At 41.7% G+C, this 16,546-nt stretch overlaps 1 protein-coding gene across 4 annotated transcripts; it reads right to left on the minus strand.

The window, feature by feature from the left end:
- Nucleotides 1–3,050: 3,050 nt before the first annotated feature.
- LOC119859833 (holocytochrome c-type synthase) lies at nt 3,051–11,732 on the minus strand. 4 transcript variants are annotated; one of them, XM_038412566.2, is made up of 7 exons: nt 11,626–11,732; nt 10,148–10,309; nt 8,097–8,248; nt 7,278–7,426; nt 5,955–6,074; nt 4,247–4,333; nt 3,051–4,003 (listed from the first exon to the last, which is right to left on the minus strand). In XM_038412566.2, the coding sequence occupies exons 1-7, from the start codon at nt 11,693–11,695 to the stop codon at nt 3,805–3,807; spliced, it is 939 nt and encodes a 312-aa protein (XP_038268494.1). In that variant the 5' UTR covers nt 11,696–11,732; the 3' UTR covers nt 3,051–3,804. The 4 variants fall into 4 exon arrangements, with proteins under 4 accessions (XP_038268494.1, XP_038268496.1, XP_038268497.1 ...); XM_038412568.2 differs by having other exon boundaries at nt 11,184–11,680; XM_038412569.2 differs by lacking the exon at nt 11,626–11,732 and adding an exon at nt 10,901–11,138.
- Between the last annotated feature and the right edge of the window lie 4,814 nt (nt 11,733–16,546).

Below are 16,546 nucleotides of genomic sequence, written 5' to 3' on the forward strand. Positions count from 1 at the left end.
TCCCCATTTTACAGAGGGCTGATAATATAGTAAGTATGTTTTAGCTCACAAAGCAAGCAACTGTCAGAGCCTGAAACAAAACCCAGGTATCTGGACTTTCAGTCTGGTGCATTATCAGTTGGGATAGGTTCCCTCACCATGGAGCCACAAGAAGAAATCTGTCCTCTCTTTTCCCTTCCTTGTCTGGTTTCTCGTTTCTTTCCTTGGGCTGCCCTCATTTTTTCTTGAGCTTCTTGCCCTCAAAACATCCCAGATCCAACTGCCTTCCCCTACTCTAGCATTTAAAGCAATAATTCTCCACTAAGAGTTACCCTATAAGGACTTCAATCCCTTCTAAAGGTGACCCGCAACAAATGCAAATGGACTTGTGACTTCGACATTTAAAGGTGTGAAAGGTTGGGTTTGTTTGTTTTAAACAGGGATGTTCCAGGGCCGGTGCAAGGATGTTTTGCGCCCTAGCTGAAACTTCCACCTTACACCCCCCTCTGCCTTGAGGCACCCCCCCCTCCACTCTAAGCCAGCCCCCCCCGCAGCAGCTCCCCGCCCCAGCTCACCTCTGCTCCGCCTCCTCCCCGAGCACGCCGCCGCCGCCACTTCTCCCACCTCCCAGGCTTGCGGCGCCAATCAGCTGTTTGGCACGCAAGCCTGCGAGAGAGAGAGAAGCAGAGCAGGGCCGCGTGCTCAGAGAAGGAGGCGGAGCAGAGGTGAGCTGGGGCAGGGAGCGGTTCCCCTGTGTGCCACCCCCTCCCATTACTTGCTGCAGGTGGCCCTCTCCGTACCCCTCTGCCCCAGCTCACCTCCGCTCCACCGCCTCCCCAGAGCGCTATCCCCAACCACTTGGCAACCTAGGCGACCACCTAGTTCACGTAGTGGTTGCACCGGCCCTGGGATGTTCTGCTTTTTTACCTTACAAATTCAAATCCTTTTTTAGCCTGGAAGACAAAATAGTAACATCACAAGAGTTAAGAAAATGTAAGCTGAGTAACTCTGGGGGGAAGAGAGTTTTAAATCAGGCTGTTTAAGAGTTTGCGGTTCTGATGTATGAGAACTAACTACTTCATACTCTGAGACACTCAAGTTCTCCAGCAAAACTACAAAAGACCTGTGTTGATGTTTCTGATATTCCTCAAATAAAATCAACACTTACCCTCGCTATTTGGACCTAACATTAGTCCAGTTATCTGAAAAATAAAATTATCTTGAAGTATTTTCAGGTCTAAATTTTATGACCTAAAGGGACTCATTTTATGAGAACACTCCCCTCCCTTAGTGTTTGAAAAAAATAAAGTTCTGGCTACCCTGCTAGCAAATCTGGGTCTGTGGGACCCATGCCTGGAGACTTGGTGTTTCCAAACCTGTGCTTGAGCATCCATGCTGCATTGGAAAGCTGGGCCTCACAACCGTGCTGGCATGTCAATACTGCAATATAAACTCATCAAAACTACTACTTCTGGGGGCTTATCCCAGGGTTCCTAGTGCTCTTGCCAGCTGTAGCCACTCTACAGCTTGGTTCATAATGGTTTATGGGAGAAATCTGTCCAGCGCATTGAACTTGACCAGAAGTGGGTTGAGCCCAACACATCCAGCTAAGACACATCTGTATCCGAACACTCCAAGCAGCTAGGAGTCATCAGTATGAACCCTGACCCAGTGGAAGAATGTCTTCAGCTCACACCATCAGTCCTATTTCAGGAATCAGGCAGAGCATCTGTGAGACACTGGCAGTGATATCTGATCTACCAAAGGTAGATTTCAGAGGATGGTATTGACATGGCAGCCATGACCCAACTGATGCAGTTCGTGCCTGTTGCCGCAACCTCACGTTCCCCAGTGCTTCTGGAGCAGAGCCACAAACACCGACTGGTGGGATCACATCATCATGTGGATCTGAGATGACAAGCAGCAGCTCCAGAACTTTGTCATGAAAAAGCAGATATTCCTGGAGGTTTGTGATCAGCTTGTCATGACCCTCTAACACCAGGACACACATTAGGGAGGCTATGCCAGTCCAGAAATGTGTCAATATAACCATCTGAAAACTGGCTACTTAGGACTGCTATAGGTCAATGGCTAACCAGTTTGGAGTTGGGAAGTCAACTGTGGAGGCTGTTGTGGCAGAGGTTTGTGAGGAAATCAGGAGTGATGTACCCAAAGGTTGTGGGTACTACAAATGTTTCTGAAATAATTGCTGGCTTTGAGAGAATGGGCTTTCCCAACTGCACCAGGACCATTGACAGAATTCAGATGCCCCCAGTTTGCCCTCCACAAGAAGCATGAGTACATAAACTGCACACTCCACTGTTATGCAGGCACTGGACAACCACAGAAGCAGATTCATGGACACTAACATGGAATGCAGCAAGGTGCATGATGCCAAGAGCGTCTGGAGATTGGGACTTTATCTTCATGGACAAATTGGGACATTATTTCCACTGAATGACATTGTTATAAATGGAGTTCTCACTGTTATTTTAGGGGAATTCCACTTAATTCTTTTGCCATGACTTCTGAAACAGTATCCTGAATTTCAGAAGACCTGGCAAAAGAAGATTCAACAGTATGATTTATAGGGTATATCAAGTTTGTAATAGTTTTCTAAGTAATTTCTATACACACGTAAGATTGTTCAAATTGCTACACGATATGCAATAAGTAATTTTAAATATCTACGTTATAATAGCAAGAAACAGCAAGTCAAATCAATAGCTTAACATTTCTGATACTCTACATTTATATCTTTTACATGACAACACATTTCAGCATACAATAATTTACTGTCTACCAAATCCGCAAAACACTACCTAGAAATTTTAATTTAAAAATACACTCTACTAAGTGTGAAAACTGAACACTGTGTCCAATTATTATCTTTTCTTTAAGAGAGGCAGTTACTCACCACAAAAATTAAAATTTCACACACAAGATTTAATTCTGCTTTTCACCATGTCCATGTAACACCTACTGAAGGCAATGGGCTTTTAAGTACCGGTATATATTCAATTAACTCAAACCCTATGGATTTTTCATAACTTCAAAAATGAAACTTAAACTACTCTGAAATGTCCATTTTATTTCCTGCTTTTTGGAATACAATACAGAGGCAGCATTTTAAGAGAAAAAGTAACCACCACACTGTTTCAAATTATTAATTGCATTTCTTTTTTTAAAAAAGTCTGTTGAAAATAGGCACAACTCTTTCTACATTAGTTTCGGTTTAACATACCTTTAAAAATATTCACATGCCTTATTTTTTATTTAAACAGTTAGTCCAACTGAAATCATCTCAGCAGATTTAGATACAGATGAGTAAAATATCAGTATATAACTGTATATAAATTAATTTGCAACAATAAATTATCTACCTAGATTTTTACACCACACCTACCATCATGGTATCCATGTATCACTTCTAATGACCAAGTAAAAACATTTACAAAACTCCAACTTTTTGTTATCTATACTGTAGTAGTGCCTAAAAGCTCAATCAGGATCAAGCCCCATTGTGCCTGGCACTTTGTGAGAGTCACTAATTTTGTGTAGTTTAGTCTTGACAGTAAAGTACAAAAGATTTTCCAGCTAGGAGAGAACTTGAACACTGAAATAAACCTAAATAGAGAAAAGCATGTACCTTACTTTTAAATTAAAGATGGTATGAAGTATCTGTTCATACAAAACTGCATAGTGTTTTTCCCCCAGAGAGAAGGACAATGTTGGTTAATGAAGATAAGCACAGTTAATATAATCTTTATTTAAAGTTCAAATGGCAGCTCATCTTCAATTTGAGAAAGTACAGTTTCAGTGTAGTTATGAAGTCCAACGCCACCAAGCTACTTTCATTCTGTCCCACACAGCAGAGAGAGAATCAAATGCAGGACGGACATCCAAGACGGTGAACTGATAAGAGTTATCTACTTCACCACCATCATAATAATCAATAACATATCTGACTTCCTTCCCACAACGATCAATAATCCAATCATGTCTGTCAAAAGGAAGTTCATATCTGGAAAGAAAATTCAGTAAATTAACACCAGCTTTGAAATCAAGATGTCATTTCATAAAATGGGCACAAGTCATACGTACTATATAGGCTACTTTATGACAATATATGTTCAAAAATCCTGCCTCTGTTCTGGTAAATATAGTTTGAAATTGTTGTTCTAAAACATTTTTTTAAAAACCTACTTCTACATCACATTTCAACATATAAGGAAAAAACCCCACATTTCTGATCCTGTAAACGTACCCCATCCATGAGCGAATTCTGGCTCTGGGTGAATACTCTTTAGCTTTACCTCCAAACCGGATCAACGATGGTCCACATGGGCATTCCCTAAATACATTTTAAACAATTAAAAAGACACTTTCAGTTTTAAGACAGATAACGTACAATTTAAGAACTTGTTTTACTGATACATAAATTGTATATTAGAAAAAGTTGTGGTAAAAAAATCAGTTATTCAAATAATAAAACAGTTACTTTAATAAATCTTTAAAATAGATTTACAAAATAGATTTAAAATAGATTTACAGCAATAAGCTCTCAGTAAATGTGAAAGTAACATTGTGACCTAACATATCTCATCGGTATCTCCATCAGGGAGGGCAGCAATAAGAGTACCCGTGACAGAAGAAAATACTAGAGATCATTTCTGGCCAATGGGATCACACTGGGTCAGATTCTCTTTTCTGAATAGACCACTCAAGTGAAGAAGGAGACTGTGGGCCAAGCATTACCCACAGCAGGGGAGCTCTCAGTTGGTGTAAAAATGGCAGAGTTGGATCCTACACCAAACAGCCGCTCACCCCAGTGTAAAGGGTGTGTCAGAGGGAGATGGTGAGGTGGAGCTCTACTGATTCTCAGACGACATATGGTTCCCTAGAGTGGACACAATAGAGGTTTATAAAATCATGAATGGTGTGGAGAAAGTGAATAAGGAAGTGTTATTTACTCTTCACAGACCACAAAAATCGAGGGTTGCCCAATTAAATTAATAGGCAGCAAATATAAAACAAGCATAAGGAAATACTTCTTCATACAATACACAGCTAGCTTGTGGATATTCTTGCCAAGTATAACTGGGTTCAAAAAAATAAATTAGATAACTTCATGGACAAAAGGTTCATCAATGGCTACTAGACAAGATGGTCAAGGATGCAACCCCATGCTCTGGGTGTCCCTAAGCCTCTGACTGCCAGATGCTGGGACTGGATCACACGATAGTTTCCCTGTTCTATTCATTCCCTCTGAAGCAACAGCACTGGCCACCATCAAAAGACAGGATACTGGGCTAGATGGACCATTGGTCTGACTCCATATGCCCAGTCTTATGACCATATATTGCCAACATAAGTTAAAGAAGCCCCTAGGTTACTCTAACTTACTCAGAAACTGGAGCATTCTGACCCACGTGACAGGATCCGTAACCAGCTTTCAGATAGCCTCCGCCACCAATATCCTGCACAAAGTGCATCTCAGATGTATGATAATCTAATACAATAGTTTTTAAGGCCAGAAAGGCATTTATGATCATCTAGTCTGATCTCCTGTATATCACAGGTCATAGAATTTCACCAATGATTCCTGCATGTAGCCCCCGCATCCTCTGGCTGAATTACAACGTATCTTTTAGAAAGATAGATCATATTGATTTTAGGATTCCAAATAAAGAATTTACCCCATCCTTGATATGTTCCAATTGTTAGTTTGCCCATTAAAAATTTTCATCTTGTTTCCAGTTTAAAAACTTAAACTTCCAGTCACTGGATCTTGTTAAACTTTTGTTCCTAACTAAGGGATTTTGGTACTACAGCCAAAAAACACACAAGTCTCTACGTCTTGGAATTATAAACATCAGGTCATTTTCTGGATAAATTGAAACCATTCTGACTTTTAAGACTTGCATTAGCAAGAACCAAAGAAGTTTTTTGGTTTTCATCTCAAATGTACTTACGCAGCATGAAGAGCTTCCCACTTTAAAATCTCTTTCCAAGCCTGCTCATTGTTCTGATTGTGAATCTGGATAATATTATTCATATCTTTGGGGTTTATGTCATCATCTTTCCACCTCCATCTAAGAAAGGAACACTATTTTGGAAATTTTTACAAATATTGGAGCTTAAATTCCCCACCTCCTCCAAGAGGTAAGAGATCTGCCCCAAGGTTACAGAGCAACTCTGTCAGAGTCAGAAGTCATGCATTGCTAAGCTTCCAGTCCCCTGCTTTAGTCCTCTTAACTTTCTATGTATAACTTGTAGTTATCTAACATTAATCACAGCTTGAACAAACAAATAGCATGAGCTAAGTCATGGTATTGGAGTGTGCTGACAAAGCTATCTAGTTAGTTTACATTTCACAACGCTTAGAAAATTTTGTGTAGGATGCCACCCAAATTCATTTTCGATAGATACATGATTTTTTTCTTTATCTAGTACATTTAAGAGTCATATACAAATAACTCTCTTATTCCCTAATCCGGCACACACGTATACATGCGCTTACATTTACGTTAAGCATCTGCATATGGGTTTGCAGGATCAGGGCCTTAGTGTTAAGATAGTAAAACTTTAGTCCATTTATTATAAACTACTTTGAATACAGTGATATAAATAACTACTGTATTTTATCAATTGGACCGTAAAAAGATAAGTTTAAATAAGACAGTTTCAACAAGAAAACACTTTAAACATGCATTATTTGTATGAAAAAAAAAAAAAGTTGTCTCACTCTCCCATTACTGATCCAAAGCATTTTTTAGGCTAAGAGACTTATGTGCTTCATTCAGGCCTTGTCTACATTTTATATATATAAAAAAAAACCACACAGAAATCGCACTATTGCTAAACCCATTTCTATACTAGTCAACACTAGGCAACCCATATTGCTACCCAAAGCTCCTGCAGCCACCAACGTATTTAACACCACTTTCTCTTAACCTGTTTAGTGAATGTAACCGATACTGACAGACACAGAAGCCTTGTCTACACGAGGGGTTCCATGTTGCTAACACCAGTGGACCTGATCTAATGTTCACAATGGTGGAACTTTTGTAATAAAAAATAAAATAAAAAATTAAAAAGTCCACAGTGACCAAGTTTTTAAGACCAATTTCCTCTTGGGGAAACTTTTTAAAGGGATACTGACTTCTCTGAACAAGCTGACTGATTACTGCCTGCAGCCCACCAACCCCTTAATTAAATGCCTACAATATCAACACGATTTATTTTGCAGTCTTTTGGCTAGCACACATTCTACTGGGTAAAATCAGTTTACTTACCCTTTCCTTAGCATAGCATTCCAAAACATTTGTTCTGACGGATAAACCCATTTTTGTTCTGAATGTGCTCTAGGAATGGAAGACTCTTCTCTGATAGTTGATAATGGAAATGGTTGATTCAGGGATGGCATTTGATTAGGCGGTGGCATCTAAACACAAATGATTGCTTTAACAAAATCTCGAGCCAAAAGTGTTTTGATATATCATAGTATTTTTTAAAAAACAATCACAGTATAACCATACAGTTATTACAGACATCAAAAAGCATGGCCCTCTGAAGAAATAACTATTTCTCTTCTGAAGTTGGTACTCCTCATCCATGCCTAAGACTGCCAGATGTCTTCTTTCTCCTCTTTAACCCAAAGCTCCACATCACACTTTTACTTTAAACAGAGAGAACCTTGCTGAGGCCCTGCAAAAGACCGATCTGAGGAACTCCATCAGGTAGAGCTCATCATTCAACACACCACAGTGCTCACATCCCTGTCAGCCTTGGAAATATTAAATGAACCCTTAACACACATATAGCAGTGGCTCTATGGGCCATCTTGTCTTTGTTGTTAAGTAGACATTTATAATTGTGAGGGCATTCCCTACCCAAGTGGAATGATTTTAAAAGCAGATCAAATTTTGGGCCTTAACTATTCAGCAGTTTATCTTCAAGTGTATTCGCAACACAAATATATGACTGGGAAATTTGGTATTAAAGATAGAACATCGATAGTTCTTTTGTCTGTGCCAGTGCTACTTCTGAGATCTCGTTTTCATAGTAACTTTAGAAGGGAACAGGTCTTAAGACACAGACTACACAAAAGTTACCATATTTCTAGGATCTATGTCATCTTTCATTTGAGATGTACTAGATTTCATTGGACACTCCACATATTCATATGCTCGTTCCTGATGTGCAGGAATATTATTATTTTGGTTCTCAGCACCTTGGTCAGGAGATTTCATGTGCATTGGACAACCTGAAATAAAGAAAACATTAAGCCATGCATTAGTACAAAAATACAATTCATAATCAATTGTAATGGGACTTGGAAAGGGAAGAACATGGTGTGCAAGTAGGTACACAAGTCAATTCTCTTAGAGCTCACCAAACCACAATATAAATACAAACCAGACCACCACCCCCCGCCCAACCATCACCCGTTTGCTCTTTTCAATTTAGAAATGATTCCAACTCCCTCTGAACAAGAGGATATTATTTCTTATTTTTTAAGGGACAGCAACATAACGATATTGAGAGTTCCAACTAGACACAAGTACTCGTCAGTCAAATGGCAGTTTTTTTCATTCCTGTGCTTGTCGTTTCAACACGCCTCTTGAATTTCTATTACCAATAACAAATTTTGAAGCTTTTGCATAAGTAATCTGATGATTCCTAAGAGAATGATATCCACAGATTTCATCTGATAAATAATGCACCAAAGTCTCTTGTTAAATGCTGACACCAAGCAACTTGAAAATAATTCACCTTATTTTTTTTACATCCATATACAACAAAAACCCTGTTCCTGAAATCCCAGACCCTATGTGGAGCCCCACTGACTTAGTTCAGACTCTCTACATGCAGATGAGATTGTAGGATCTGGGCCTAAGGAAGGAATGATGAAAAAACCAGACTTAATAGAGAAGAGTTAAAACACTAATTTGTAATCACTTGATATAACAGTGATCATTAATTTAATGGATCAGAACCTATAACAGTTTCTGTGATGAACTTTCCTTAAAAACAGTACTCCCACAATTATTATTGCAAGCGCCTAGACGTGACCAATACAATTCAAGTTCCAAAAGAGTTTCTATTATAAAACCTTTTCCACATATTCAAATCTTTCAAACCCAGTTTATTTGGAACTGATGTTTCGATGCTTGTTTCTGCTCAAAGATGAATTTATTGGGATTTTTCCCCCAAACTTTGTAGCCATCCAAATTCTCTAAGGGTATCAAATTTGCCCTGGAAGTTATAGGGAAGCAGGCAGAATTTCACAATGCTATATTTACGGTCATTTCGGAGAAGACATACCCTTCAAGAACATACATTTCTACATCCCACATCATTTGAGGCATCTTAAACACCAAGACCACATTAAAGATTTTTAACTTCTTTTAAGAATTCTAAAAACTGTGCAATTTAAGATTCATAGTTAGTTACCAACAGTCAAGAAATACAAACGCTAAGGTTTGGGAGAAAAAGAAAATCAACTCTGCGGCTTTGCACATATATTTTCTACTTCTGTTTTTCTGATTAACTGTGTAGTCTAACAATGTTTGCAACAGTATATACATAAGACTACAGGCATGCAACACAGCTATGCAAATATTGCTGTTTGTTAGAACCTAGTCTTCAGCATGTTAATCATTATAAGTCAGGAGACTTATGTTCTTAGTGTGGAACCCCAAACTTTAAATTAAATTAAAGTAGCTTTTGGCATTTACAGTTTAAAAGATCTCAAGTCACTAAGACTAGCCAGACTTAAAGAGTATATGCCTACACATTTTAAGAATGCGTTTGGGAATCAGCTCCTCTTATCTTCCAAGACCTCAGTTCAGAGTTCTGTAGTTGAGGACACAAATAACTATAGCAATGTAAGAAATGAAACTTTAGACATCAGACATCAGTCACTGTTACAGGAGACAGAATCCTGAACTATCACTTTAGCAGGTAAAACAGCTTGGTAAGAAACTCACACCTCCCTACCTTTAAAAATACAACTACTTGCAAGTTGCACTTTTGTGAAGGAAGACACTTGTCATACTAATACTCCTTTACTGATAAATAGCTTTCCTTTCTTGCCAAATATCTTTCAAAGCACTTTTCTGAGATTTAGATTTTGTTTCACTCTATTTTGGTAGGTAGTTACCTTCCATTTTTTCCTGATGCATGGGACATTCTGAAGGTGGAGATGCTGTTTGAGGGTGTACAGATACATTTTCTGACTGAACAGCAATAGATGGAGATGAAGCAGACAAACCCATCACAACTTCTAATTTTAGATCAGATTTGAAGAGAAAAAGTTGCACATCTAAAAGACAAAACCATAAGCAATTCTTACTAAAACATAACCATGAATACATTTTCCACAGCAAATCACTAAAAAGAAATTTAAGTAAAAAACAGGCATAGGATGGTCAGCATATATAAATAGTTAAACACATTTACAATTAATGATGAATTTATAAACACCAGCAAAATATCTGGCTTTTTAGCAAATGTCCAAGACTATATCTATGACGCTATATCAGAGCAATGTAAAAATGTTATTCCAAGTCCCTCAGTCTTCAATAAAAAAAATCAGAACTATTATTTTTATGACAGTCACAAGCACCTTGAGTTATAGTCCGGTTCAGACCCAATTTACCATGTGACCCCCAGTAAGTGTGGGTCTCCTCTGAAGAGTATCTTTAAAAATAGCACCTTCTTAGGCAAGCCATCTGTTTCCTCTGTGTATATGCCACATATACCAAATCTGGTGACAAATATAATTCCTTTCGTTGTTCTTTTTAGACCCACATGAACTACTTAAGACTGGTAACGGAGCATGAACTGAATTTTATACTATTTCCTATATCAACAAAACTGCTTGTTTAATTCTATTTGTAAGGTTAAATTTTACCTTCACAGTACTATAGCCTAATTTGAAGAGAAGAACAGTCCTGAGGTTAAAACACTGTATGTGGATTTGGGAGATCTGCATTGAACTCCTAATCCTGCCAGACTTTGGGTGACCTTGGACAAATCACTAGATTTCTCTGCACCTGGGATCCCCAGATGTAAAATGGGGAAGATGCTTCTCTACCTCCTTGGGTGGCTAGGAGAACAAGTGTGAGCGGCTCCAGCAGGTGCCTAGATACTACGGTGACGGGGCCGTACACATCCAGCCGTAACCCAAGGCCTACCTTGAACAGGCGGGGGCCCAGATCTAAGTGGGGCCCTAATCTGGCCCGGAGAGGGGCGCCCCTGGCAGTGTCGTGCGGGGGGGCGAGACCCCCGGCCGCCCGGGGCCGCGGACAGCCCCGAGCCCAACGCTCGCGCGGCTCAGGGAGCCCGAGGGGCGGAGGCACGCAGAGGTCACAGGGTGCGGGTCGCCTCCGGGCGGTGGTGCCCTGGCGGAGCGGCAGGAAGGCGGCGGACGGGCGTGGGGGCCCGCGGAGGAAGAGCGCCCAAAGGCCCCAGTCCGCTCGGGTCGGCGCCAGGAACACGGGGGTGCCAGGCCCGCCGAGCCCGGCGGCCTCCGCTCCTCCCAGCGGGACCTTGGCAAGGGCAGGGCCGACTCCTGGCTGGCCCCCGGAGAGCGGCCCACGCGCCCGCCCGGCCACGGTACCGCTGCATCCAACGCACCCGGTCGGTAGCGGCCAGCAGCCCTCACCGCGGCCGGCAGAACCCAGCAGGCGCCGCGCGATCTACGCATGCGCCACCCCGGAAAGGGGGCGGTGGAGCTCACGCGATGAGAGAAGGGGCGGGGCCTACGGAGCGGCGGGGCGGGGCCTACGGAGCGGCGGGGCGGGGCGGGGCGGGGCGCGCCGCGCCGCTGAGTTTTGCCCGTGCGGGTCGGGGACGTGAGCGGCTCTCGGAGACCCAGCCGCCGGCGGGGAGGTATTTTCTTAGACCACTTTTAAGAGGAGTGTCATGTAAACGCCTTCCCTTGTTCCCAAAGCGTGTCAGGCTGCGACCAGCCGGGGGTGGTTAGAATCGGTTACACCTCACGTTAAAGGGCTGCCCAGTTGCTCCCTTTAGCTGCGGATCCCTGAGGCCTGACCTGAATGAGCTCTTCAGTCCCCTCGGCATTTTTGTAAAAGTTGTGTTTACTGTGCAGCTGCATTTCCTGCCCTACTAGCCTTGCCTTTTGTTTGCAATCTGACACAGCGCGTCATATTAATTGAGAAGTGGAGCTCGTTCAGCTTTCGTGGGCGCTGGAAAATGACAGTACGATTCGCGGATTTACAAAGCCCTGACCACTAGCCCAGCCCCCCTATAACCTAAAATAGCGGAAGAAACCTCTCATTTGTGTAACGGCTTCCTCCGCTCTGTTCAGTTCTCGCAGACAAGTGGAAGTGGGCAGCTTATTTAATGCTGCAATGCAGGTCGAAGCAGGAGAGGTTGACGCAGACTTACATAAGGAACCAATTCTTCCCCTTGCACTTAAGCATGTAGCATGAAAATTGTTATGATGAATTCTCTAATTTCTTAAGTTAATAATTAGGTCACTACTATGATAGAGTAACGCGTAAAATGTAACTGAACATAGTTAAATTATCACTAGGAAATCAAAACATATTACATTGCTATTGGTTGTGCGTACAATGCTGTTCTGCTACATTTCAGATGAAGTTTCAGGTGGAGAAGCGGGAGATAGTATTTACCTTATCACAGGTTTCAGAGTAGCAGCCGTGTTAGTCTGTATTCGCAAAAAGAAAAGGAGTACTTGTGGCACCTTAGAGACTAACAAATTTATTAGAGCATAAGCTTTCGTGAGCTACAGCTCACTTCATCGGATGCATTTGGTGGAAAAACCAGAGGAGAGATTTATATACACGCACACAGAGAACATGAAACAATGGGTTTATCATACACACTGTAAGGAGAGTGATCACTTAAGATATCTCTAAGGTGCCACAAGTACTCCTTTTCTATTTACCTTATGTTTCAGAGTAGCAGCCGTGTTTGTCTGTATTCGCAAAAAGAAAAGGAGTACTTGCGGCACCTTAGAGACTAACAAATTTATTAGAGCATAAGCTTTCGTGAGCTACAGCTCACTTCATCGGATGCATCCGATGCTCTAATAAATTTGTTAGTCTCTAAGGTGCCACAAGTACTCCTTTTCTATTTACCTTATGGTTATACGAAAGGGAGATGCCTATTTAACAATGTAGTAGTAGTTATAAAAGCTACAGAAAAAATCCAAGTACAGGAGCCATGAAACCTTGTGCTGAAATCAACACACCTGCCACTTTGGGTAGAGATTTATTTTATTTGATTTTATTTTTTTTAGGGGAAGTTTAAAAAGAAATGAGAGAGGGATACATTGGGAGTGGTGCATTGAGCACTTAGCATTTTGGGTGCCAAAATATTTGTCTATGGAAGAAGGAAACTATCCCAATCACTTTCCTGCTGGTGAAAAAGTTTTAGTTTAAAGCATTAAAGAAAATGTAATTAGATGATGCATTTTGTTAAGTGTGACTAGTAACTGAATACACCAAAAATAGCTATAGAATATTCTGATTCTAGCCTCACCAGTGTTCACAGGAATGACCAGAGTCCTCTCATTTAGGAGGTAACTTTCACCCTCGGTTAAGGCCACCCACTTGAACACATTTGTTTTGAGGAAAAATATGGATCAATCATGACCTACTTCATTGTGTATGGCAAAACAGAAACACAAGTATTACTCATCTAGTAGTACTATAAGGAGGAAGCATGGATGTTGTCTCAGATGCACTCAGGAAAGCCTCTTCCTTAATAACAAATCTGTCTCAGTTCTGGGATATGCTCTCTGACCTAGTGTAGTGGGCGACTTCCTTGTGATTCATATAGGAGTTGATGACCCACGAATTGCTTTGAAATTTGCTAAAACATCCGCTAACATGATTATGTATGTCAGGGCTCAGATTCAGTCAGTATTCAGGCTACTACCTATTTCTCTAGAATCTCAGTATTCACTTTAAAAAAATACATTAAGGCTCTTACTCTTATGACTGCACAGAAAAATTAAAAAATCTGAACTTTGTAACCAGTACAGAGATGTCTACTAGAGCCTACAGAGAGCCTGGAACAATAACTCAGAAAGACATGCACTCCACATTCATCTCAATGAGATGTTCACTCAGGGTACATCTACAGATTTCTTACTCCTGAGAAATTCTGCACCACTGTGCACACACAGAATTCACGTGCCCTGCCATTTTTTTTTCTCTGCAGAAAATGCATTCTGCCAGAGAGACTCTGTGGTTATGCCTTTTGCCCACAAAGGGCTGCTGTGGTGCCAGAACAGAGGCAGCTGGCTTACCACTTATAGGGTGTAGCAGTCAGCAGCTGATAAGAAGAGAGTAGAGCCTGCATTCCTCACAGTGCACTGTCCCGTAGGGCCAAGTGAGGAGGCACAGGATATTGGGGGCAGGAGACAGAGAGAGCAGAGCACAAGGGGCTGCTGGGAGGTCATATAGACAGGGGTTCAGAAGAGCTAGTGCCGGGGGGGGGACCCAGCCTGGAGTGGGGACTGGATGGGAATGGGGGGGCAGAGGCAGACAGGGGATGGCTGAGTGGGGGGCTGCAGGGACCCATGGAGACACGGGGCAGGGAGGAAGGGACACATGGGGGCAGAGGTGCCTGAGTGAATGGGAGAGGCTAAGGGTCAGCCAGGATCTACATGGGGGGGAGCTCCCTAATAATCCTTCCCCCTTCCCCCCCAAAAAAACCCCTGTTCCATACTTCTCCCACTAGCACCCAACAACCCTCCACTTTCTGTCCCAGGCTCCTTCCCAGAAATTACTTCCCTTTCCTTCAGTTCCTCCATTACCGCTGACTCCCCAACATTTGCACTGCTTCTGAGGGGTGCAAGAAAGATGTGTCTATTGTAGTTTAAATGAATTATTACTCAAAGTTCTGTATTAATATACCTAGTAAGGATCTATTTGTGAAAAAAACATTTCCTGAATCTTATGTTGTCTATATTGTTAGAGAGACAGTTGTTGACAGGTATTTTGAAATAAATTACCAAAATAATTGAAACTGGTGTGATTATAGTGTGTTATTTTGACAAAATATGCAGAATTTTAAAATATTGTGCACACAATTTTTATTTTTTTTGGCACAGAATTCCTCCAGAAGAAATTTCTGTTGGCATAATTATATTGGTCAAGGGGTGTGAAGAGGTGTGATCCCTCATTGACATATAGCAATGACAGCAGAAGCCCCTAGTGCAGGTGCAGTTATACCAATAAAATTTGCCCTTAGCAGTATAGTTTGTTTTGTTTGTAGGGAGCAGTTTTACTATTCCAGGACAAACTGCAGCTTTGCCTGTATGTAGACATCATCTCAGGAATCTGAGGCGGTAATTTAAATGTCAGCATTGTTAACTTTTTTATTGCTGATGTAAGAAAGGAGCAGGAGGATTACAGATCTGCACAATTTACTGCAAGAGATCTCAATTTGATGTCACAAGCAGCTGCGTCCCCTCTCCCCACACCCCCCCCACACCCCCCTTGAAAGAGGTAAGCTGAGGAAGCCACCAAATCCTTTAGGCATATTCAAGCCTCAGCAGGGGGTGACCCCCCCAAGCTCAATGAGCACAGTGGAGTTCACAAAGCAAGCATGATCATAAGCAACTGTGAGTAGCACTGCAATTTAGTGTCTTACATAGGTGCTTATTTTGTCGGTAAAGCTTGAAAGACTTCTACCACCTCTTCCCCCCCAACCCCAAATTTTACTCCTGCATATGGTAAAACCTAGATATGCAAGTAAATGGAGCAGGAAGAGAGGGATACAAAACTAATGAGACTATAAGACTGCCCACAAATGACTGACCAAGGAAAATGGTCAATATACTGCTAATGCAACAGGAGAAAGTCAAGAAACATGCTTTACACATTCAAATTACAAATATGTTTCACAATCAACCATTTTTGGTAGGAGTCACTGTCCAATAAACCCATTAAAATTAAAAGTAGTTTGTTTATAAGATCAAGTTCTAATACTAACCTTGCCAAACTAGAATTTATCTCATTAAAAGAACACTGCCACAATTTGAAATGTGGATAGTTTCAAAAATTGAGTTTGAAAGAGGGTCAGGTGTTATACCTACCCAAATCCCCTCACCAATTGTTGCCATTTTAATCACTTTTAAAAATATATAAAAGAAAAAATCTCATCTTTTTTTCTGCAAGAAAGAGCTACCAATACACCAAGATGAAAACAGACTATCATTAAAACAATGAAACTGTCTATACCAGGGGTGGGCAAACTATGGCCTGTGGGCCAGATCCCGGGATTGCCACCGCTGTGACGCTGCGGGCCCCACACTGCTGTGGAAAGCGGCCAGCACTACGGCCCTGTGGCCCTGAGGGGGATGGGAGAAAGAGAGCTGAGCGCACTGCCCTTGCCTGTGGATACCTCCCCCAAAGCTCCCATTGGCCATGGTTCCCCATTCCCGGACAACGGGAGCTTCGGGGGAGGTACCCACAGGCGAGGGCAGCACGCTCAACCCTCTGCCCCACACCACAGAGGCCGCAGGGACGCAGTGCTGGCCGCTTCCCGGAGCGGCGCA

Source organism: Dermochelys coriacea, chromosome 8 (genome assembly GCF_009764565.3).
Source record: "Dermochelys coriacea isolate rDerCor1 chromosome 8, rDerCor1.pri.v4, whole genome shotgun sequence".
Lineage (NCBI taxonomy): Eukaryota > Metazoa > Chordata > Testudines > Dermochelyidae > Dermochelys > Dermochelys coriacea.

What these genes read in the sequence shown, in the direction of transcription:
- LOC119859833 (XM_038412566.2), bottom strand. Translation starts at nt 11,695, where the DNA reads ATGCGTAGATCGCGCGGCGCCTGCTGGGTTCTGCCGGCCGCGGTGAGG. An exon ending in GCATCAGGAAAAAATGGAAG is followed by an intron (nt 8,249 to 10,147) that starts GTAACTACCTAC and finishes TCTTTATTTCAG; the next exon opens with GTTGTCCAATGCACATGAAA. An exon ending in AATGCTATGCTAAGGAAAGG is followed by an intron (nt 6,075 to 7,277) that starts GTAAGTAAACTG and finishes TTCCTTTCTTAG; the next exon opens with ATGGAGGTGGAAAGATGATG.